Genomic DNA, 22,878 nt, shown 5'->3' with positions numbered 1-22,878 from the left:
TCCCTTAATTTGTCATCATGTGATGAAGTTTGTCGATTTTAAAGAGTGGCTGATGGTAAGACCCTTCCTTATTTCAAGAACCTTTCTAAAAGTTTATCGATCAGAGGAATTTGCCAAGTTTTTTCTTCTTAATTATTTAAAAATAACAACCAAACAGTTTGAACACTTGGTTAACTTCGGGTTTAAATATTCTCAATTTATTAATGAATACAGGAGGAAGAATGGTATTGAAATACTGTCTTATCTTGATGAGGTTCCTAAATCCTTGAATGAGATTATGATAATGTATGTGAGGCTTTGGTTGGTGTATGGAACTGAAAAAACAAAGTCTAGCCTTAATAACCTGATTAATAATTCATTCAAAAGAGGAACAGATCAAGTAGATATTCTTAAAGAATGTCAAAAATTAGTGGTCAGATTAAGAGTGGACAATTTCCTTGTAGGAAAATTCCATCATTATTTGAAGAATGGAAGTAAATTTCTGACAAGTAGACTTGAGGAACTACTGTCAGTGAAACAGTCAGTCAATGGCAAAAGCACCAAATTTTTGGGAGACAGCATCAAGGATCTTTTCCTTATTTCAAGTGCTATTGACAAAAGTGGAGGCACTCCCGATTACATTAGAGTAGTTGTCTTTACACCATGTGGTTTTCCACTTGTTCTTCAAGTAATGTTTGAGTTTAAAAGACAAAGTTATCAGGTAATGTTCTCGTACAGAGTTCCATTATATCAACATTCCACAATTGATTATGGAAGTATTATATATAACAACCACCATGATCATTGGGCACTTGTAGAATCTTTATTGTTCTTGGAGAATCCTGATGAACACTTTATAAATCTTGGTTTTGAAGGGAACACTTTAGCTTTCATTAGAAGCCTTGTCATCTATGGATTTATGGAATGTGCATTTGCTATGAACCAATTTAAACTTGTAGGTCTTCATTATTATTCCTTGCCATTCTTTTATGCAGGCGAATACAAAGAGAAGGGGATTAAGGGTGAAGAAGAATTATTAACATGTTTTGAAAAACACAAGGAAACTATTAAGGTCATTCATCCTCTTGAAGATGTTGAATTACAATATCTATCCGATGCTAATTCTGAGAGTGAAGATGATGAATATGATTAATACCATTAGTACGTATTCCTTGACTTTTCTCACATCATTTCCCTTAATAAAAAAATACCCCTACCACTGAATGTTTTAAAAAAATGAGTATCTTTGATATTGTTATTTGTCATCATGTGATGGAATATTTGGATTTTTACGAGTGGCCAACAGTGAGACCTTACTTGATTTCTAAAACATTTAAGGAGGTTTTTAACTCTGAGAAATTTGCCAAGTTTTTTCTTATTAGAAATTTAAGGTTATCTGAAAAGGAGTTTAATTCTTTGGAGGAGATTGTAAAAGACCTATATTATATTAACGAATCGGAAATTGAAGAACAAGAAGAGGTTAAAAATTCACATGTTGAGGATGAATTCGATTCACTTGAAGAAGATGGAGAGAATGATACCGATGAATCATCAGATGAGGTGGAACACTATTTGCTTCCACCTAGATATAAGGAGAAACACTTTGCAATTCTTGAAAGAATACCAAAAACTGTGAATGAAATAATGATAATGTTTGCTATATTATCAATGTATTATGGTGTTGAAGGAGCGAAACACTCAATTTCAGAAGGGCTGAAATATGAGAGAGGAATGGAGCCAGATTTGAATTTTAAAAATTGGCTAAGGTTGTTAATGAAATTTGAAGTCGACAATATATTGCACAAAGAGTTCAATAATTATCTGAAGAGTGGTTGCCAATTTCTTTCAGAAAAATTACGAGAACTGGTACCAAATTCCATTCCTATAGATGGAAAGGTCACCAAATTTTTGGAAGGTTCTATCAAAGATTTCTTCATCCTTGAGGGAGATACACTTGATAGAAATGGTGAAATGTGTACAACACTCAAAATCATTATTTTTACTAGCTCAGGATTTCCACTCACTATTGAATCTTCTTACAAACATGATTACGAAACTAATGATCCTGTTGAAACTTTTTCATGCTTTGATGGTATTACTACTATCTCAAATAGTATTGATGATTTCAAAAAAGTGAATTGCATTTCAAATTATGGCAGTTTCGAAGCCCTTCAGTCTCTCCTTATGGATGATGAAAATTGTGATGAATACCTAATGGAACTTGGTTGTAAGAAGGAGCATTTAGAATCTTTCAAGAATTTGACTATTTATGGGTTTCTTCAATGTTCTTTTGGGACTAACAAGTTTAAATTTATGCAAAACAGTGACGAACGCTTCTTACCTTTCTTTTAAGTTTTAAGCCAATAAAACGTACAATGATTTAACTTAAAATTGTTGTCTATTTTTTTGAAGAAATATAATTTGTGTGTAGCCCGTCTAGCTCAGTCGGTAGAGCGCAAGGCTCTTAACCTTGTGGTCGTGGGTTCGACCCCCACGGTGGGCGTTTCCTTTTTATTTTCAAACATTTTACATTCTCTTTTTGATTCTACACTTAAACAAGCTTCACATCTGCTTCTCCAAATCCATATCTAGAGCTGAAATACATATAACATCTGATTACTATTAAGAGCATTAATAAATCTAAGAAGCGTCTATTAATCTTCTAATATCCATGTAATAACACAATTTAATCTGTTTCCAAAGACTTTCCATCTCGAATTTCCAGTACATTATTACACATAAAACTTGACATTTACACATCATATTAAAAAAAAATTTACCAGTACCACCATGCAGTTCACATGCTGCTACCTAAGCGGCAGCAACAACAACAGTGCTATCCATACCATTAATAGAAAAAGAATTGTTTCATCATCAATTTTAAATTGTTATCAAGTATTATTATTATGCATGATAATAATTATTGGACAACATCACATGATGAGTGGTGTGAATGGATTATTTAGAGGAGTTTCATTGAAGGATATTTGTGCCTACAGTTTCCGATCACAAAAATTGGGAACTAATTGGTGTCCAATTTCAAATGTATTCTCCACAAGTTATTCTCAGTTGGAATCGTCACCATCCATCGATTCTTTATTCAATTATGATGTTAATTATCAATGTAGAGGAAGTGAATGTGTTGCATTGATTGGTGTTAAAACATTTTCTGGATCCAAATCGAAAGTATTAACTATTGTTAAAGCATTTCAAGATGGTGGTTTAACTGTTACCTCGAATGATCAAACAACTGGTTCTGCAAGCATCTACACATTGTTAAAATCAATGAAAGATCCAAATATTACACATTTTGATGGATTAAATTCGTGGAATCAGGTTAAGAATGATAACATATTTGCAATTATAGATATTAATTACACTTTAAAGGTTTTTCTTGACAAGAATTTACTATTTATGGTTACCAGTAGAATTGATGGATTCGAATTGAAACAATTCAAATTATATAGAAATGTAAAGAATTTAAAGAATTACATTGTAACATTGCATAGAAATGTAAAGAATCCATCAGATTACATTTTAAAATTTAATGAAATTTCAAAATATCAAGCTTATGAATGGTTATTGAAATCTAATTCCGAATTGAAATTTGAATTATCAACCCAAATGATTGATATTAAAAATGATTCACCAATGAGAATAGATCAAGAATTATTCATAACTAATGGATATTCATCAGGAAGAATGTTAGTTACCTTATATTCCCCACATCAGGTGAGAGTTTATGAATTTAGTGAAAATAATTCTACTGAACCAATTGACTTTAATAAGGAAGATCGGTTGAATACATTCTATATGAGCTATTCAAAAACAATTTCATTTGCTACTTTAATACCAGAAACTATTAGAAAGCCATTTATTGATTTTCAAAATTATACGTTTCCAACTTCTCAAAATATTTATATTGCAATTGGATATGAGAATCAAAACATATTACTAGTTCATCATGTTGCTGAATTTGCTGATTATTCATCCAATAATTCAGTAATTACAAATACTGCTTCCAGAAATAATAATTTCCCTTGCACGGTAATTCAATATTACAAATATGGAAAATGTTACATTGCCAATGAGAAGGCCATTGATGTTTCAGGTCCAATTGAAAGTGTTTCTGTTAGATTTACTGATATTGGTCAGTCCGATTCAGCAAATAGTGAAAAATACTACGATGATAATGGTTACTTTATTTACAATGTAGAAACTGAAACTGAAATATTTACAAAAACAACAGAAAATGATGATCTTTATACATTCTTTCAAAATTATTGGCAAGAATCTCTATTCATCACTACAAAGAATACTAATATTGATATAATTTCATTAGCATTTGTACAAGATAATGGAGGAACGGGTTATTTCAATTTGAAAAAGATTAACAATTTGAAATTTCCAAGTCCAATACTATATTTGGACCATTCAGAGAACAACCAACATTTGTTAGTGACAACCAGTCGTAGTATTTTAGATATTTCCTCATATAATCGCTATGTAGAAGTGTGTAAAAAATTAGAAAAAGATCCTGATAATATTTTCCTTAAACCCTTCTCAGATATTTGTAAGGCAAATCCACCAACCTCATTTGATGATAACAAATTTATTTATTATGCCAACACTTGTAATCCTGGTACTAGTTGTTATAATATCAAAAAGAGAAGTATTACATCTGACATTAATGATGGACTGTATTCGAAAGGATTCTTAATGCAACGTTGTCCATCTGGGAGTTATTGCATTCATGGATTGAAAGTTCCATGTCCAAGTGGTTTAATATGTGATTATGGAGTTAAACCTAACCCCTGTTTCAGTTATTCGAAAACTGGAACTTATACTTGTTTTAATGAAGGACAGTCAAGAGTTCAGCAATGTCCAAACTCTGCTTATTGCAATACAACTCAAACTGAACCAATTTTAGCTCCGCCTAGTTATTATATGAATATTAAATATTATACCAGTGATAGAGATTTGAAGGAATGTAAAAATGGAGATTATTGTAATTTGGGCAGATTTGCATTTGAAGAAGGTATGTTTTTTTGAAATGATATGTATTCTAATTATGGATAATAGACAAGAGACATGAATATGCTGATATTAGATGTCCTGCTGATACTTATTGTCCAAATGCATCAGTGATTGAACCAATTCCATGTAAATTTTCAAACAAATCAATGGATTATTGTCCTATTGGAACAGTTGACAATAAGTAAGTATTTTTATACTACTGTAATAGAAAGGATGTTAACAATTCTATCAGACCATGTCCAGCTGGAAACTATTGTGAAACACCTCACACAGTAGCCAAATGTGATCCACAACAATTTTGTCCAAATGGATCCATGACTTATGAGCTATGTCCAAAAGGTCATTATTGTCCAGATCCATCTCGAAAGATAATATGCCCATCAGGTTATTATTGTACTCCTGGTTCTATAGTACCAAGATCATGTTCATGGTTTTTGTCTCAATGTCCAGAAGGATCAAGTGCTGATACAATGACAGCTGGAGGAATTGTTTTATTTGTGTTATTTATTATTTCACTATTTGCAATTGGAATTACGTACAAATTCCTTCATGCTTTATATTTGAAATCTTTAAAGAATAAGGTTTATCATTCAGGATATTTGCTTAAAAAGGCAAAGAAGAGAAATGACACACATATGGCCACTAGAAGTTTTATTAACGATGATTTTACTGTTGATATTGAATTTAAAGATTTGGGTTTAATTTTGAGAGGTTCTGGTAAGAAAGTACTTGATGGCGTGACTGGTAAAATTGAACATGGTCAACTGACTGCTGTAAGTTTCGAATATTTATTATTAGAAACTGATAACAACTTATTTTGGTATATTTATAGGTAATGGGCTTATCAGGTTGTGGTAAAAGTACATTCATTACAACACTCGCTAATAGAGCTTATTATGGAACTACTGTTGGTAGTATTTATATAAATGGTGTAGAAGAACCATTATCTAAATATAATAGAAGAATAGGTTTCGTGCCACAAGAAGATATCATGTTAACAACCATGGTAAGTTTATTTGATATAAAAATTGACAATTAACATTGGTAATTCACAAAGACTGTTGAAGAAACATTATACTTTTCGGCTAGAACTAGATTAGATAAAAGAAAGAGTAAAGCAGAAATAGAAGCCATTGTGAATGATGTTTTGAAAGTATTAAGATTGGAAGATATCAGACACTCCATTATTGGAGATCAGGAAAATCGTGGTATTTCAGGAGGTCAAAGAAAGAGGGTTAATGTTGGAATGGAGTTAGTTGCATCACCTGTAGTATTGTTGTTGGACGAACCTACATCTGGATTGGATAGTGCAAGCTCTAAGGAAGTTTGTGAAGTTTTACAAACCATTGCCTCAACTGGTATTAATGTTATCACTGTCATCCATCAACCTAGATATGAAATATTTAAAATGTTCGATAATTTATTACTTCTTGGAAAGGGAGGAAGAACAATATATTTAGGACCTGTGAATAGAGTTGAGGAATATTTCAAAGAGGAATTTAAATGTGAAAAATCTGAGGGAATTAATTTTGCTGATTATTTGATGGATATTTCAGCTGGGTTAGAGAATAATATTGATCCTAAAGAGTTACCTTCACATTGGGAAGAGCACAAGCAGAAATATGATAATAGTAAGAGACGGAGTACATCCATTTTAGATGGAGGTTTCGGATATCAAATTCCAAAGAGAAATAATAAGGCTGTCTATGAAGATCCTCAATTGAATTATATAATGCAATTCTTAATGTGTTTAAAGAGAAGTTTTGTTCAACAATTGAGAAGTTTACAAAGTATAGCTCTAGATTTTGGATTGATTTTCATTTGTGCTTCATTCCTTTCATTACTATTCCATAATAAGGTTTACATTGGACCATTACCAAAGAATGTCTATTCACAATGTCCAGGAGAATTAGCAGATGTATGTAAACAACCAATTGATGATCCAGTTGCTTCATTTGCTGGACTAATGTCACTGGCTATGGCTTTGATGGGAAGTATGGCTGCATTGAAAGTATTTGGAAAGGAATATTTGGTGTTCTATCGTGAAAGTCAATCTGGATTGGGAACTTTTGCTTATTATTGGGCAAAGGATATTTCTAATTTATTTATTAACTTGTTGGCTCCATTTGTATTCTTGACCATTTTCTACACAACTGTTGCACCAACTGCATCAGTATTGGATTATTATTATGCTTTATTATTGAATTATTGGGTTTCATTTGGTTTAGGATATTTAGTGAGTATTTTAGTGAATCCAAGTAATGCACAATTGACAACAGTAGTGATTGTTTTCATTATTAATATTTTCAGTGGTATGACTACACCATTACCAACATTGAGGGACATGTATTTCCCAATCAAATACTTCCCAGATGTTTCCTATTTGAAATATAGTCATGAAACAATCTATCTCAATGAAATTCTATCCTACAAACATTTATATGACTTGAATACAAGTTTGAAGAATATGGGATATAATTGGGATAATATTGATACTAATCCATTAGTCTTGTTGGCGTTTGGTTTCTTATTTAGAATTCTTGCATTCATTGCCATGGTTTGTGTTAAACCATCAAGTTTATTCAAATTGGTTTACTTTTCCTCTCAAAACTTTGTACTTGAAAAATTCAGATATCTTGCCAAAACTCTTGCCAAATGGAGAGAGAATAGAAGATTGGCTAGGAAATCATATGACAGTGGTAGTTTGAATCCTTCAGAATCTTCAGACTCTCTCACTACAAATTAATCTCAATAATAAAATCAAAAATAGATTAAATAGAAAAATTATAATATTCCTTTTAACCTAAAGTTATGCTTTTGGTTGTTTTGTATCAATTTCCTTTATTAACGATCCTATTCCTTAGTTATTTGAATTTATTTAGTAATGACTGATTAAAACAAGCTAGGATACTTGTCTTTACAAACAATGAAGGAAGAAATTGAGCACAGCAAATATTCTACACCCAACAATATAAATATCAAAGCATTCACTGATGGATTGAGGAAGGACATGATATCCCTCTCACTCACCGAGTATAATACCTCTTGGAAGAGTACAGAGAGAGCAAATTGATGGGTCCAAGTTATTAGAAAGGTGAACAGCACACCGAATACTCCAAAGATTGAGGCAAGGCAATGAAAGTATTGTAAGATTTTGAGTTTCGAATCAGACATGAAAGATGGTGAAATAAAAAGGAGCATGCCTACAAAGCCAACAGTTATTAGAAACATATCAGAAAAGAGAAGAAACAGATCCGAGATTGAGTATGTCCTCACATTATAGAGGCCAGAGTAACTGTTTGTCATAAACCAAGAAATCATCAATGCAAAGTGAGCACAGAAAGATGAAACACCCAACAGTATGAGAAAAACATTCGAAACAAAGAATAGAGGACGCAGATTGGCCATTTTTTTAGTGTTACTGTTTCTAATAAGCAGTTACAGGTGAATCATGTCGAAAAGGACTCAGTTGGGGACAATACTCACTAAGAAATACACCTGAAAGGCGAACTCTAAAAAAAACTTCTATTAGAACTGATTTCGAATTCTTTCGGCTTAAAAAACAACATTAGCGAACAACCATTGAGAACATCAAACCACTTTAATTTTCATTCCATTTTCCCGACCATGTGCTTCTCTTCAACCAGCACACTATCGAGTTTCCAATACTAAAAAAGAGAGTCGAAATGCTTGTCCTCAAAGTTTCGAGTATTTTCCAAATATTAATAGGGTTACTAATGATCGTCTACCATTTGGCCACACTCTATCCATGGTACGCATATGCAATGGCAGTTTATGCCACCCACAATGTATTTCTAGTACTCGCCGATATGTTTCTAATAATTTTAGGCACTTTCGGCTTGTTAGTTGGTTTTGAAATTGCCTCTCTCAAAGACAAGGCAAAGACAACTTCCTTTCTCCACTCTGGTTGCACACTCTTCCTAATTCCAACAATTTTATTCATTGTTTCCACTCAGGGCGCCATCGAATTTTCGTTATGGGAATTCTATCAGACAGTTCTGCCCTACAAGTTGAAATCCATCATGTCCAGCACAACGAGCGTGACCACAACAATGGTTAACACGTTCACCTATTTGGATCCAACCTTTGCATTTATATTTGCTTTGATTTTGGGTGTGGTTTGGATTATTTCATTGATTGGATCACTTTCATTTCTGAAGAGTGCTAATGGTGCACTGTTTGATGGCACAGGAGCACCTCTGAGGAATGTTAGTTCAACTATTGAATCGAATGCTTCTGCATCAACTGTTGTGGATACTGTGGATAAAACATCAACTGTTAGCTATGTGGCCTATACTGCTCCAAATCAATAAAACTCTCAATTGTTACACGGATTAAAACAGGACTGTCTATTCGATGATGATGATGATGATAGATATTTCCAATATCCAAGCCCAAATTTCCTGCTTAGGGAAATTAACAACAACAGTTTGAAATAACACTAACGATTTTCAAAATGTATGAAAATTATTGAACTTTGATTAGTAAATCTGAAAATTTCGTACTTCCTTTCAAATTATTAAAGAAATATTCAGTTTTCGATTTACCTCTCACTCTTAACAAGCACAATTCGTCAGGACCAAGCACAAACAATGATCGAAATTGCACCTTGTTTGTCAACCTTCTTAATGGTCTTCTCACTGGTTGTACTGTAATATAATGATCCATCCAGACCCAACACAACATATTGAGTTCAAACATAAATGTCCCCTCAAATGGTTTCTCAACAAGTCGTTTCGGGAGCTTATGAAGAATGAGTTTATCCTTCTCTCCATCAAACTCAACTATAACTTGTACAGTACCTTGCACAAATTTATCCTTTTTGCTATCAAAAATTCCAGATTCCTGAAATAGTGCAAAGACACTTTCTCCAACGTTGCTGGATTTTTGAGATTCTCTCCAGCACAAGCATATTGTATCTGAAGTAGGAAATTGTCTATATCTTTTGATAATCCACTGTCTAGTATTGAAACTAAATTTAAACATATTTGCTTGTAAAATATCCACTTTCAATACTGTGAGTACGTTATCTGAAATATACGAAAGTTCACTAATTGGTGTCATGATTGGAATTGTTTCTGAATAATTCACTTGTTTCCATTCTCTTGTCTTGAGATCCAGTTCAAAAAGGGCGTTCGTTCTTTCCTTATGATTATACCCTCCAAACACATAAAACATTCCATTCGAATAAAACTTGGCAACACCTCCACATCTTCCCACTGGAATTTCTCCAAATGTTTCAATCATTGACCATTTTTTACTTTTCAATTCAAATACCCACAAGTCATTCAAATAATTTCCATTCTCATATCCACCAAATAAGTAAACTAATTGATTAGATTTATCATAGGAAAGACATGGATGTTTTCTTCCAATTGGTTTTTTTTCACTATTTGGAATTATTTCCTCCCAAATTAATTCCACTCGATTAGTTTCATAATTTAATGATGAAATAGATAATTGATTGATCAGATTTGATAATTTCAAAATGTAAATATTCTCATTTTCAATTCTACTTGGAATATGCTCTCCTAGAATTTCCAATTAATTTCTCTTTTTGGAGAAAAATAATATTCGAAACTAACCTCCATACGTGAATAATATTGTCGAATGTGTCATGACATTCTCTGATCCCAACAGCAAGGAACCACTACGAGAAGTAGGTAAATTATGTTTAGTGTAGAACAATAGGGAAATTAATTCTTCGCTGTTAATGATTGTTTCTTCGCTATTATTAATTATTGTTTCTTCTTCTGCTTCTTCATTCATGAATGAATCATCAAAGAAAAAATCGTCATTGTATGATTCGTCTTCACTATCAGAAACCATTTTTTTTGATCAAAATTGTGGTCAACCACAACCTAGTTCATAACAGTTCTTTAATTTCAAATTTATTAATTGTTTTAAATATTAAAAATCTTATTCGATTCTATTAGGTTAATATTCAAATACAATTTTGCAGGCTCATTCAAATGTTTAGTACGAATCCTACATGTGATGGAATGTGGAACAGTCTCATTTCTTTTGGAAAGCGGAGTTTCTACAGAAACACCTGCTAATTTTGCAGTGTTATCATTTCTGCAACTTTCGAATAGTTTAAATTAAAAAAATCAAATTGACATGTATCTTTCACAAGTATTAGTTTGCTACTTTTTGTTAATCCTTTTCATTCTGCGTGTTAATATTGAATGTCATGAAACCATTGCAACAGTTGGTGGAAGTATTGGAAACTCTTTCCATTCCTTTGATTTTCCCTTGAAAGCTGGTTATGGAGGAATACATGTGGTGAAAACACATGCCAATGCTGAACCTATTATTTTCGTGTCTGATGTGAGTTTGTGTACTGTCAGAAGAATTCAAGGCAATTACAGTGAAGTGATTGCTGGCACTGGAATATGTGGACGAGATGTTGACAGTCCAGATGACTCATTAGCTATTGAAACTAGATTGATTAGACCACAAGGACTCTATTTTAATGCATCAACCAATTGTCTTTACATCTTGGATGAGTTTTGCATCAGAGTTTTGGACTTGACATCTGGTTATATTTCAAAGTTGACTTTGACATATAAAACCAAAGATGAAACGTATGGTTTGGGAGTCCAAATGACAAAGTTTAATGCAGATTATTATATTGCTGATGCATATGCCAATTTCATTTGGAAATTAGAATTGACACAAGTAAGAGATGTTGCAATTTGCTCAATTGTAATGGGAAATAATAAGGTTGTTAATATTGACCATTGTTTAGGAAATATTCCAACAGATTGTAAGCTAAATGATCCAAGAGGTGTCACTTTTTCTCCTAATGGGTTAATGACAGTGGCAGATACTGGAAATAGAAGAATATTACAAATAGATATGAATGGTTATGTAAAGAAACTGTCAATTAATGGTGCACCAGTTAATATGAGACCAACTCAAGTGGAATATATTGAAAATAACATGTTAATTGCCAACGATGACAGTTATTTGTTAATGTATACTGAACCTTATCCTGTTAAGAGATTACATTCAAGCAAGAATGGAGTGAGTTTCTTTTCTCTGATTTGCAATGAGAATTGTCAAGTGTATTATCTTACTGACTGTAGAAAACCCTACACAGAAATTGCACTATTATCTGTTCATGGAACCAGCTCAGTTACACAAGATCAGGTTATTGCTGGTCATCTTCCTTACCAATTACAACCAAAAATGGAAGCAACAAGTTATTATTTGGAAGAGGTTGGTGCCATATGGTTCTCTAATGATTATGAAGTATACTTTCCAGCATTTTCTTCAGTAGTATTGAAGGTTAATCTTACTTCTGGATTGATGAATATTGTTGCTGGAGTTTTCAAGCAGCTAGGGTACACTCATGACCACATCCCAGCTAATCAAAGTTTGTTATCAAATCCCAGTTCTGTAATTGTGTTGAAAGGAGGAGAGATTATCATTGCTGACACCAATAATAATAGAATTAGAATGGTTGACAGAAATGGAATTATCACCACCCTAGTAGGTACAGGAATTGTAAGTATTAATTATTGTAAACATTTAGGTAGAAACAATTATTAAGCAAGGGTTTGGTGGAGATGGTGGACCAGCTTCTCATTGTTTGTTGAATAGACCTATGGGTTTAGCTCTACCGCCTAAATGCATGGAAGGCGAGTTTCTATTTGATATTGCAGATACATGGAATAATAGAGTTAGAAGAGTTTACAATGACTTTACAATTCAAACAATTATCCAAGCACCAAATCAAGGTTTGTTTTCCTTTTTATTGACCGTTTTTAACATTTAAAGTACAATTTTTGCCACAACAATTGATTTATGGACCATCTTGCGATTTGTACATTGCTTGCACTCTTGAAAATCAAATTTTCAAGTACTCTTCTAGTGAGGGTTTTGTTTTAATTGCAGGTACGTTTTAAATTTCTTCAAAATTTCTAAAGATTTCAATAGGAAATGGAAAAGTTGGATATACTGGAGATTATGGACCAGCAATTTATGCACGACTTAATAATCCAAAGGCAATAGCAGTCAACAAATTTGGTGAAGTTTATATTGCAGATTCGTTTAATAAGGTTGTAAGGAAAATATTTAGTAATGAAACAATTGTAACACTCATTGGAAATGATGAGATGATGGGTGAACTCTCAGGAGTGGCAATTACATCCAATGGTAATCTTATTTACTCAGATTCATCAAGATTGAGAATTTTGTCAAATGGAAATCCTGGAACTTGTATTGACAGATTAAGGGAAACTTGTCATTTTCATGGTGATTGTATTCGAGGTGTTTGTGAATGTGACAGTGGATGGCAAGGAGATTCAATGTGTGGCACCTTTTCTTGTGAAAGAAACTGCTCTGGTCATGGCACTTGCATTTCGAATAGTACTTGTTCTTGTGAATCAGGTTGGAGAGGAACCAGCACTTGTTCTGCCATTTCATGTGATGGCCTCCATAATTGCAGTGGTCACGGAATGTGTTCCTCCAATAACTCATGCACATGTGACCCAGGTTGGAATGGTTCTTTAAATTGTTCTATATTTTCATGTGATGGCTTATTTGCAAATTGCAGTAATCATGGAATTTGTGTTCTCAACAATACTTGTGCTTGTGAAAATGGTTTTTCAGGAGCTCAATGTGGAACACCTTACGCTGCAATTGTTGGAGCTGTGAGTGGTGGAGTTGTGTTGTGCATCCTGTTAGTTATTTGTGTTGTCTTGTTGGTCATTGGAATTTTAAGATACAGGAGGAAGAAATCATACCATAGCATTCCTGAAATCAATTAGGAGACACAGCGAATAGAATTGATACTGCTAAATAAAACTTTCACAGGATTATTCGAAAGAAAAAAATGCTCAACTCAAAGAAGAGAAAAGATATCACTTTCATCACAAATAATAATACACCAAACAATTGCATCTCTAAAGAATCATCTCACTCCTCATCTTTCAATTTATTCAAAAAAAACAAATTTGAAAAGCCAATTCATGATCAATTTTCTAAACTTCCCTCCGAGATTTTCCATCAAATTTTGTGCTTCTTGACGATTGATGATTGTGTTGTGTGTTCCTTCTTGGAGATTGGAAGAGGAGTTTGTATGACCATGTTGGGAATATCAGATTTTGCTTATTTTGAATTGAAGAGGGAATTGATTGATCAGAGTGAATATTATAGAACTATGACATTTCTTTCTATTCGGAATGTGTTGGAGAGATTATCCGAGTTGGCTAGGAAAAAATTGGAAATTAAATTTCAAGAAGTGAGGGCGAGTGAATTGGATTATGAAATGATGGATATGGATTTTACAAAACTTGCTATTGGAGAATCATATTACAAGACTTCTAAATTATTTTATAGATTTGTTGGGGCAATTAGAGAGCTCAACAAATTGTTTCCATATTGGTTGACCTCACACAGCGAATTTTCTGATACAGCACTCATGGTTTCACATATCAAGTCAAGTATTAACCTTAGTAATATTTATAGGGCATTACTTGATATCAAGAGTTGTAATATCTCTCATACAGAAACAGAATACTATGAAATTTATTTGGATGAGAAGTTCAATTCGATTCTGTTCGACTCTAAACGATTTAAGAAATCCTCAAATAAGGAAAGAAATTGGAAGTTGGTATTCCAGAAACAGTTGGAAAAGACCAAACACCACGAGTTTGTTTCTCTAGTAAAAGAATTCAACAAACTCATCTCAAATAGGTCAAGAATTACCATTCATGAACGCATGTACCAATCACCCCTGAAAAGAATTATTGAACTTTTGAAAGGAATGAATGAGAGAACAAGAATATTCTTTCTATTTGAGAGAAATTATGCATGTGGAGAACTTGGTCCTTCTATGAAAAAAGAAGTTAATTTCAACAATCAATTTGTGAGTCTGCACCAACACGTCCTCTATTTTACTTCCAATCTTCACCCTGATAGACACAAACCGTCCCATGATGTAATAGATTATCAAAACTTACTGGTCGAGTTTACAGAGCTTGTCTATGAGAATTGGAAACTATTTTTCAAACTCAATAATTTTGATTTTTCTGAAAGAGAAATTTTAAATGATTTCCTATTGGATGGTCCAAGACCTCGAATGAGAAATATTTCCCTACTCATCAGCAACCTCGGATTTTCCTACATTTACAAACAATTCCCAACTGTCTTTGAGGATTGTTTTCCCACATCTGATGGCAATGAAAGAAGTTGGCATTTGGCAAGAAAAAAAATCAAGTACTATCCCAGATACAGATATAGATCTCAAATTCGAAAATGAAAATACACATAATATCAACTCTTCGGTATTCATTCCGTGAACTTGTTTACAAAAAACTTTAAAAAAAATGAGTCAACATGAGCTTGTCCCTGCTGCCACTTGTGGTGGAAGCACTTTTGCTATGCTTTCTCCCGATGTGATGCATGATATTTTGTGTCATTTATCGGTCGATGATTTGTGTATTAAAGGATTTTTAACAATTTGTAAGAATATTAGTTTGAACATGTTGGGAATATCTAGTATTGATGATTTGGAAAATAAGAGGGATATTGTGAATAGCAGTCAATTTTATACAACCATGGCATACCTTTCAATCAGAAACAATATTGAAAGACGAATTAAATATGTTCAGAAAAGAGGAAAATTCATCAAGCGTACAGGTGATTTTGATAAACTGGGAAATAGACTTAAAGGTTTATGGGATTCTTATTCAGAAGATAAAAAGAAGGATTTGTTGGTTGGTAAATGTACCAACAGATTTGAGTATGATTTCAAAAAACGAGTCCAAACCAAGATTGGTGAATTTAGTTCATCAAAGGTGTTTTATCGTTTGAATTGTGCAATCTCTGACCTTAACAAATTGTTTCCATACTGGTTGACACCAAAGACAGAATTTACTGACATGTCCCTAATGAAAACCTATATCGAGCAAAACAAGAGTCTCAACAGATTATACAGAACACTCTACACTTTGAAATCCATCAATAGCCCAGTTGTGTTCTTAGGAAACGATGAAGAACAATTTGAAAACAATATCAATACTAAATTGAATAAGATTCTCTTTGACAGTAAGAGGTTCTCCAAGTCTGTCAATAAGCACAGAGACTGGAAGTTGATATTTGAAAAGCAATTAGAAAAGGATACCCATTTTCGTATCACAGAAAGTATTCTCAAGATTCACAAGTATTGTAGACGTGAAAAACATGGAAGATATCATCCTTTGAAAATTGACTTACTCTCCTGTTTTGATGGGGAGATTACAAAGATCATGGCTATTTTGGATAAGTTTGATGAGCATACAAGATTGAACTATCTATTTGAAAGAAACTTTGCTCATGGAAATAATTCTAAAAGCAATGGCATTGGAGAAAAAAGAAATGATTTTATTGGATTGTTACAAGATATGATGTATCTGTTCGTTGGTGTGAGAAAAGAATTCAGAACCAGAAACAAGAAGGAAAACCAAAAGAAGAGTAGAGTACTCATCCAATTCATTCTCTACACCTTAAAGCATTGGAAGATTTACTGCAAATTACATCATCCAAATACGAGTAGTGCCACTGAGTCAGAAATAATTAGAGACTTTTTAATGGATGGTTCAAGAGATGGAATGAAAATCCTCACCCTATTGGATGAAAATAGATTAATCGATTGGGCAATTGGTGAATTTAAGGAAATTTTCGAACAATACTTTAGAAATGTAACTTTGGTAACTGGTAACACCAGATCCAATACCATTCGTACATTATTGAGGAAAACTGAACCTATCAGACATGCCTACACTGGATGTTTTGTATTTAATAATAATTATTAAATTATCATAATTAACATATTATTTACTATAATTATAATTTAAAAAAAAATGGGACAATCAGCATTCAATAACAATACCTCATCGACCAATGTGAAAGGAATTGGCGTTGTGATCGATAAGAAGTACAATCAACAATATGAATCAAATTTATATCATAGTCAACTCCAAAATGGTTCAGCTAATAAGGCTCTCTATGCCTTCGGAAACAATGCAAAAGGACAATTGGGTAAATATCTCAAGTTGATCAAAATATTTAAATATTTTAATTGATGATGAAAATTAACGATCATGAAAATAATAGGTTTATCAACAATGGATAATTCCTATAAACCACTTCCAGTTAGAAATAATAAGAATTCAGGTGAAATTCAAAAACCAATCAAGTTGGTAGCGTGTGGAGCTTATTTTGTTGTAATTGTAACAATTGATGATGAAATTTATGCATGTGGTGAAAATTCTTATGGGCAATTGACTATTCCATCGAGCACTTGTCCATATTCATCATTAATGACTCGGATTGAGATTCCTGTGGAATGCCCAAAGGCATTGAAAATTATGAATGTTAAATGTGGACATTCATTCACTTATTTCATTTGTGAATATATGGGAGATAATGTTTTATTCGCTTGTGGAAGAAATTATGATTGTCAATTGTCTCTTCCTCAAAATATTTCAGTTCCGAGACCTACAATGGTAACCTCAAAAGAAATTTTAAATAAGAAGATTAGACTTTTTGAATGTGGACATTCATTTGCAATTTGTGTTACCTCAGAAAATCAAATATTTGTAAGTGTGTTACCAATATTTAAAAACGTTCAATTTGACAAATTATTTAACAGGCTGTTGGAGAAAATAGATTTCAACAATGTGGACGTCCAATTGCAATGCCAGAATTTACTCATGTTGATTTAACTTCTGTTATTGGAAAGGGAGAAATTACTCATTTAGCATGTGGATATTTTCACACAACATTGGCTGTTGATGAAAAGAAGGTTTATGCTTTTGGAATGAATAGGTAATTATTTTATACTTGTTGGCAATCTAGTTACAATAATTTCAGAAATGGTCAATTTGGTAATAATCTAGAATCAGAGCGTGCTCATAGTTGCACATTGATATTCGAAAGTCCACCAGGTCAGAAAATTGCAAAATTGGCAAGTGGTGCCAGATTTATCACTATTGTAACATCAGGAGGTGAAATTTACACTGCTGGAAATGTACCACAAGGATTCCAAAGAATGGTTGAAATTGAGAAATTCATCAATGAAAGATCTAGTGTAGCCAGTATCACTCATCTCACTTGTGGAGAGTCTCATACAATTCTTGTTTGTGAAAAAAAGAGAGTATTTGTTTCAGGATCTAATAGATTTGGCCAATTAGGTATATCTGGACAAATTACCAACACAACAGTTTCTGAATTGGATTTAGATCAATCCTATATTCGTCTCACTAATGAAAATCACATTCAACACATTGATTGTGGCGATTACTTTACATTCTTCTGCCTTAGTTACAAGTCTTTTGGTTTGATGATGCACAAGATCTTGTTGAGAGAAGATAAACCACTTTCGGATGTTACTTTTTGTTTTTAAATAAATTACTCTTAATTAATACAAGGATCTTTCTCCTCATACATATTTCGTATTAGGTTTTATTTCATCTTTTTGCTCCTTAGAACTTGATGGAGATTACTTGTTGGCAATTCTTGCATGGGCAGCTCTTTGCGTGCAATCTTGCAGCAGAGGAAACAACACTTTTACTCTTTTGTTGAACCTTGAGGAGGGCTTGATTGGTGGATTGAATAAAGTTTCTTTTAGTCGTATAGAAGAGCATTGATGAGGTTTATTGTTGTTTTTTTAGGTTTGTTGTTGTGATTGCAAGGCACCTAAAAAGAAGAAAATGATTGGAAAGGATTCCGTGGCTGCAGTTGAAATATGGATGGAGTTGGAACCAACTGTTGTTTCGAATAAATGGAATCCGTGGTGCACTCTCTTAATGAATTCTTTCCTGTTTGTTTTTAATTCTATCTCCCCTAGCAGATAACCTTAATTTCTGAATGGATTTCATTAATTCTTGTTCTGCTTGTAGAGAAACAGAAGTTCTTGTTGGTGTTGGTCGTTGGTGTGGATTCATTTTTTTCCCTTAGTAAAAATTCGGTTTATTGGTTTGGAAATTATTGAGCAAGAGTTTGAGAAATTTTAATGATTTTATTATTTACTTGAGAGAAGGCTGTTTTAATGATACAGTTCAGTGAATCATCTGGTTAGACATTTGGAATAAATTAAAGGATTTGTTGAAGAGCTTGTTGTTCTTGAGATGAGAGAGTTGAAATCATTTGTTGGATTTGTTGTGGATATTGTTGAGAGAATTTTCTGATACTTTCAACAATGCCTTGCTTTTGCTTATCCTTGAGCTTTTCAACTGGTAAGGACAAACCTTCTACAAGTTTTTGGAAGACCTTTGGTAAAACTGAAGCAATTGGAGTTGGATTTTCGAGTAACATGGAGAGAGCAGTGTAACAAATTGGAGCTTCTTCGTGATCTTCTCTCAATGGCATGGCTTCTAAAAAGACTGGCAAAACTTGATCGAGTGGCATTTGAATTCCACAAGCAATAAATCTAGCAATAGCACCACAAGCATTATCAACAACAGCTGGATGATGCTTGCTCTTTTCAACAAAGATTGGATGCAAAGCACCCAAAACCTTCATCATGTGTGGTTGGACTTCATCCTTATTGAAGAAACCGACAACACCAACACCATAGATTGAGTTTCTCTTGACATTGTAGTTATCATCTCTGATAGTATTCAAAATAATTGGCAAGACATGTTGAACGTATGGCTTCATGTGTTCTTGGAGAGAGTTGAAACTTTCACAAATGGTACCCAAAGCCATAATTCTGTCACCAACAGGTCTAGTTGGTTGCAAGTACTTCATCAAATCTGGGAAAACCTTTTCAAAGAATGGAGCAAAGGATGGACCCAAGAGACCAGCAACAGTGTCAACAATGTCAGCAACAACGTCAATGAGGACAATGTCGTGATCACTTTCATCTTCCATTTCAGAACTGTTACATGGAGTGTTATTTCTGAGAAGTTGAATAACACCATCCATGATTTCAGTAATATGTCTACCCAAAACAAGGAGACCAAACTTGTGAGAAATTTCAATAATACTTTCACATGATCTGGCAACAGTTTCCTTATCTTCTTCAGTAGTCAAAATCTTGACCAAAACGTCCAAAACCTTGTTAACAACAATTAATTGATCTTCGTTGAGTTCTTGATTGTCAACTTGATTTTCAAGAGTTGGAACAGCAGCATAGATAAGATTTCTGATAGAAGTCATAGTTTGTCTTCTAATGGAATAGTGGAAGTGGTCAGCATAACCAACAACAGCGTCAACAGTTTGGTGGAGATATTTACCAAAGTGTGGACCAACAGCCTTAGCAATTTGACAAGCAGCAGAAATGGCAGCAGTTCTTTCATCCAAAGCAGAAGTTCTAACAGTGAGCTTATAGTTAGAACCATCGAAACCACCCATATCATCATCATCTTCTTCATCAATATCTTCAGAATCACCATCATCAGCCAAATTGGCACCATATGATTCAATAGAGTTTCCTTGAGTACCTTCAACATCGAAAATGTTATCATCAGCACAAACTTGTTCAATAACATAAGTGGCAACACTTTCGAGGTATGGAAGGAAATCTTGACCCAAAGTCATGGCCATACTTTCAAAGAACATGAAGGTATATTCCTTGAATTCAGAAGTATTATTCTTTTGAAGGTTAGCAAAGGCCAATTGCATGAATGGTTGAACATATGGAGCGAAAACTTGCTTACCAACAGCGAAAGCAATAATACCAACACATTCAGTAGCTCTGGATTTCATGACCAAAATGTCACTTCCTTCAGCTTCCATCAATTGCTTCATCATGACAATGAATTGATTAAAGTATGGTTCAAAGAATTTACCAGCAGCATTAGCAGCAGCGCTGATACCAGCAATAGCAACTTCTTGAGCCTTTCTATCATTACTATTCAAAATAGAGAAGAACTTTTGCAAAATCATTTCAAGGTATGGCTTGATCTTTTCACCTTCCATATGTTGAGTGAAAATGTCCAAACTGTAGGCAGACTTTTCCTTAATTTCGAATGACTTGTCATCAAGATTGTGAATAATGAAAGGAACAAGCTTGTCAGCATGTTCCAAAATTTCTGGTTGACAGAATTCAGCCAAGCTTGAAGTAGCCAAAATAGCAGCAGCTCTAACAACCTTACTTTGATCATTGAAACCACTACCAATCAAAGCAATAATTTGTTCCAAGTTGGCCTTAGCAGGTTCTTGACAACCTTCAGCAACAACACCCAAAGCAGTAATACCAGCTCTTCTTTCAAAGAGATTGGCGCTTTGACACAATGGAACAGCTCTTTCAATGATATCTCTGAAAATATACTTGCTAGGAATTTCAACAGCAGCATTATCAATCATTGAGGAACCAAGATCGTATGGAGTTAATTCATCATCATCAGCAATATAACTGTCTTCAAGTTCATCTTCATTGGTTTCACTCATCAATTTGAAAGCAACGTTCAACATGTGTGGAATAACTTCAATCTTGATCATCAACTTTGGTTTGTAAGAAATACACCATTCAACAAATGTAGTGGCCTTTCCTCTCAAATCTTCCTTCAAATCAGTGTTAAGGGCAATTTCAAACATGAAATTTAACAAGTTTGGAACAATGGTATCGAAAGCAGTTGATTTGTGTTCAACCAATTCGTCGAAAATTTCAAAGGAGTTGGCAGCTTCTTCATCCTTACCTTCAGCAATACAAGTCTTTAAAGCTTCAACAATTTGTGGAATAGTTTGAATAACACCATCGAGTTGTGCATTTGGTTGGGCTGGTCCTTCATCTTCATTTGGACTTTCAATTTCCAAAACCAAGTTACGAATACCCTTCAAAGCAGCAATTCTGACATTGGAATCAGTATCAACCAAACTCTTTTGTAAAACTCCCAACAATTGGTTAAAGTTTGAAAGCATTTCTTCTGGACTGTTTTCAACAAGGACGTTGAAAAGTGAAACACCAAGTTCTCTAAAAGCAGATTGTTCATGTTGTACACATTGCATCAAGAATTGTGGAAGTGCTGGCCACGACGAAATTTCATAACAAGACAAGACACCGATGAGTTCAATTAATGATGTTCTCACAAGGTGACTATTTTCCAATATCAATAGTGAGTAATTTGTCAAATACCAAGTCCGTATGATTATTGTCGTTATTATTTTGTTATTATTATAATGTTGTTGTTATTAATTGTTAAATTCACAAATATTGTAGAGTTTGTTATTTGTTTTTAGGAGGTTATTCAAAATCCAAATTTAACATTATATAGTTAATACAGTAGCATATGCAACAAGTTTTATAGAAAAAGGATAACAATATTGAATATCATTGTATCATAGTAATAATAATAGTATTAATAATAGTAAATAATAGTAAATAATAGTTAAATAGTAATAGTATTAATGTTATCATAGTATCACATTGGCATCACACCATAGTTATCATCATCATTATTATTATTATATCCACCTATAAACTATAATAAAAACCTACGTAGCTTCAGCCAACAAGGCTTCCAAAAGATTTTGTTTAATTTCTTCCTTTGTTTGTTGTTCAATTTTCTTCCAATGATTCTTCAACTTTAAACGCATCAAGACTGCGCTCAATTGTCTAACACCAATATGTGAAGATCCCTTAATCTGAGAAACAAATCCGACTAAACATTCCTTTTGTTTCATGAACAATTTAACAACACCTTCGGCTTGTTTAATAATATTGCTGTCTGGAACCATCAAACAGAGCAAAACTTGCTCCAATTCTTGAGCATTGGTAATTGATGCTGGAACGGTAGGATTCATCTCTTTGGCAAACACAATTAATTGATGATAATAAGTTGTGATGATCCGACAAGGAAAATTTGGTCCCGACTCGTGTGTTGGATTTTTTTTCTTCAAAAAAAC

General features: G+C 33.3%; 9 protein-coding genes and 1 non-coding gene across 10 annotated transcripts; 8 read left to right on the top strand and 2 right to left on the bottom strand.

Moving 5' to 3' along the window:
- Window positions 1-283: 283 nt before the first annotated feature.
- Window positions 284-1,132, top strand: NAEGRDRAFT_69240 (uncharacterized protein; the record flags this gene model as incomplete). Its single annotated transcript, XM_002675572.1, has 1 exon — window positions 284-1,132. One exon carries the CDS (start codon window positions 284-286, stop codon window positions 1,130-1,132), a length of 849 nt encoding a protein of 282 aa, XP_002675618.1.
- Window positions 1,133-1,215: 83 nt separating this feature from the next.
- On the top strand, window positions 1,216-2,331 carry NAEGRDRAFT_50191 (uncharacterized protein; the record flags this gene model as incomplete). The annotated part of the gene is made up of 1 exon (XM_002675571.1): window positions 1,216-2,331. The coding sequence occupies one exon, from the start codon at window positions 1,216-1,218 to the stop codon at window positions 2,329-2,331; it is 1,116 nt and encodes a 371-aa protein (XP_002675617.1).
- A 78-nt stretch (window positions 2,332-2,409) lies between these two features.
- On the top strand, window positions 2,410-2,482 carry NAEGRDRAFT_t399. The gene has a single exon. It is a non-coding gene; the product is annotated as a tRNA-Lys (tRNA).
- A 437-nt stretch (window positions 2,483-2,919) lies between these two features.
- NAEGRDRAFT_80252 (abc transporter aaa ATPase) lies at window positions 2,920-7,795 on the top strand (the record flags this gene model as incomplete). Its single annotated transcript, XM_002675570.1, has 5 exons — window positions 2,920-5,017; window positions 5,062-5,197; window positions 5,225-5,789; window positions 5,849-6,022; window positions 6,074-7,795. The coding sequence occupies 5 exons, from the start codon at window positions 2,920-2,922 to the stop codon at window positions 7,760-7,762; spliced, it is 4,662 nt and encodes a 1,553-aa protein (XP_002675616.1). The 3' UTR covers window positions 7,763-7,795.
- Window positions 7,796-8,801: 1,006 nt separating this feature from the next.
- On the top strand, window positions 8,802-9,350 carry NAEGRDRAFT_69237 (uncharacterized protein; the record flags this gene model as incomplete). The annotated part of the gene is made up of 1 exon (XM_002675569.1): window positions 8,802-9,350. One exon carries the CDS (start codon window positions 8,802-8,804, stop codon window positions 9,348-9,350), a length of 549 nt encoding a protein of 182 aa, XP_002675615.1.
- A 154-nt stretch (window positions 9,351-9,504) lies between these two features.
- NAEGRDRAFT_69236 (uncharacterized protein) lies at window positions 9,505-10,866 on the bottom strand (the record flags this gene model as incomplete). The annotated part of the gene is made up of 2 exons (XM_002675480.1): window positions 9,505-10,568; window positions 10,623-10,866. 2 exons carry the CDS (start codon window positions 10,864-10,866, stop codon window positions 9,505-9,507), a joined length of 1,308 nt encoding a protein of 435 aa, XP_002675526.1.
- Window positions 10,867-11,157: 291 nt separating this feature from the next.
- On the top strand, window positions 11,158-13,814 carry NAEGRDRAFT_69235 (uncharacterized protein; the record flags this gene model as incomplete). The annotated part of the gene is made up of 4 exons (XM_002675568.1): window positions 11,158-12,549; window positions 12,578-12,782; window positions 12,823-12,939; window positions 12,982-13,814. 4 exons carry the CDS (start codon window positions 11,158-11,160, stop codon window positions 13,812-13,814), a joined length of 2,547 nt encoding a protein of 848 aa, XP_002675614.1.
- A 1,560-nt stretch (window positions 13,815-15,374) lies between these two features.
- Window positions 15,375-16,847, top strand: NAEGRDRAFT_80251 (uncharacterized protein; the record flags this gene model as incomplete). The annotated part of the gene is made up of 1 exon (XM_002675567.1): window positions 15,375-16,847. The coding sequence occupies one exon, from the start codon at window positions 15,375-15,377 to the stop codon at window positions 16,839-16,841; it is 1,467 nt and encodes a 488-aa protein (XP_002675613.1). The 3' UTR covers window positions 16,842-16,847.
- A 306-nt stretch (window positions 16,848-17,153) lies between these two features.
- On the top strand, window positions 17,154-18,453 carry NAEGRDRAFT_80250 (retinitis pigmentosa GTPase regulator; the record flags this gene model as incomplete). The annotated part of the gene is made up of 3 exons (XM_002675566.1): window positions 17,154-17,627; window positions 17,681-17,856; window positions 17,902-18,453. 3 exons carry the CDS (start codon window positions 17,154-17,156, stop codon window positions 18,431-18,433), a joined length of 1,182 nt encoding a protein of 393 aa, XP_002675612.1. The 3' UTR covers window positions 18,434-18,453.
- Window positions 18,454-19,028: 575 nt separating this feature from the next.
- On the bottom strand, window positions 19,029-22,840 carry NAEGRDRAFT_80249 (importin beta). The gene is made up of 2 exons (XM_002675479.1): window positions 22,472-22,840; window positions 19,029-22,069 (listed from the first exon to the last, which is right to left on the bottom strand). The coding sequence occupies exons 1-2, from the start codon at window positions 22,774-22,776 to the stop codon at window positions 19,123-19,125; spliced, it is 3,252 nt and encodes a 1,083-aa protein (XP_002675525.1). The 5' UTR covers window positions 22,777-22,840; the 3' UTR covers window positions 19,029-19,122.
- Between the last annotated feature and the right edge of the window lie 38 nt (window positions 22,841-22,878).

Source organism: Naegleria gruberi (assembly GCF_000004985.1).
Source record: "Naegleria gruberi genomic scaffold NAEGRscaffold_33, whole genome shotgun sequence".
Lineage (NCBI taxonomy): Eukaryota > Heterolobosea > Eutetramitea > Acrasida > Naegleriidae > Naegleria > Naegleria gruberi.
The sequence above is the reverse complement of the archived record's forward strand: the minus strand, read 5'-3'. Positions and strand labels throughout refer to the sequence as shown.

Coding starts and splice junctions, on each gene's coding strand:
- NAEGRDRAFT_80249 (XM_002675479.1), bottom strand. CDS start 22,776: ATGAATCCTACCGTTCCAGCATCAATTACCAATGCTCAAGAATTGGAG. Junction 22,070..22,471: donor GCCTTGTTGGCTGAAGCTAC/GTAGGTTTTTAT, acceptor ATTGGAAAATAG/TCACCTTGTGAGAACATCAT.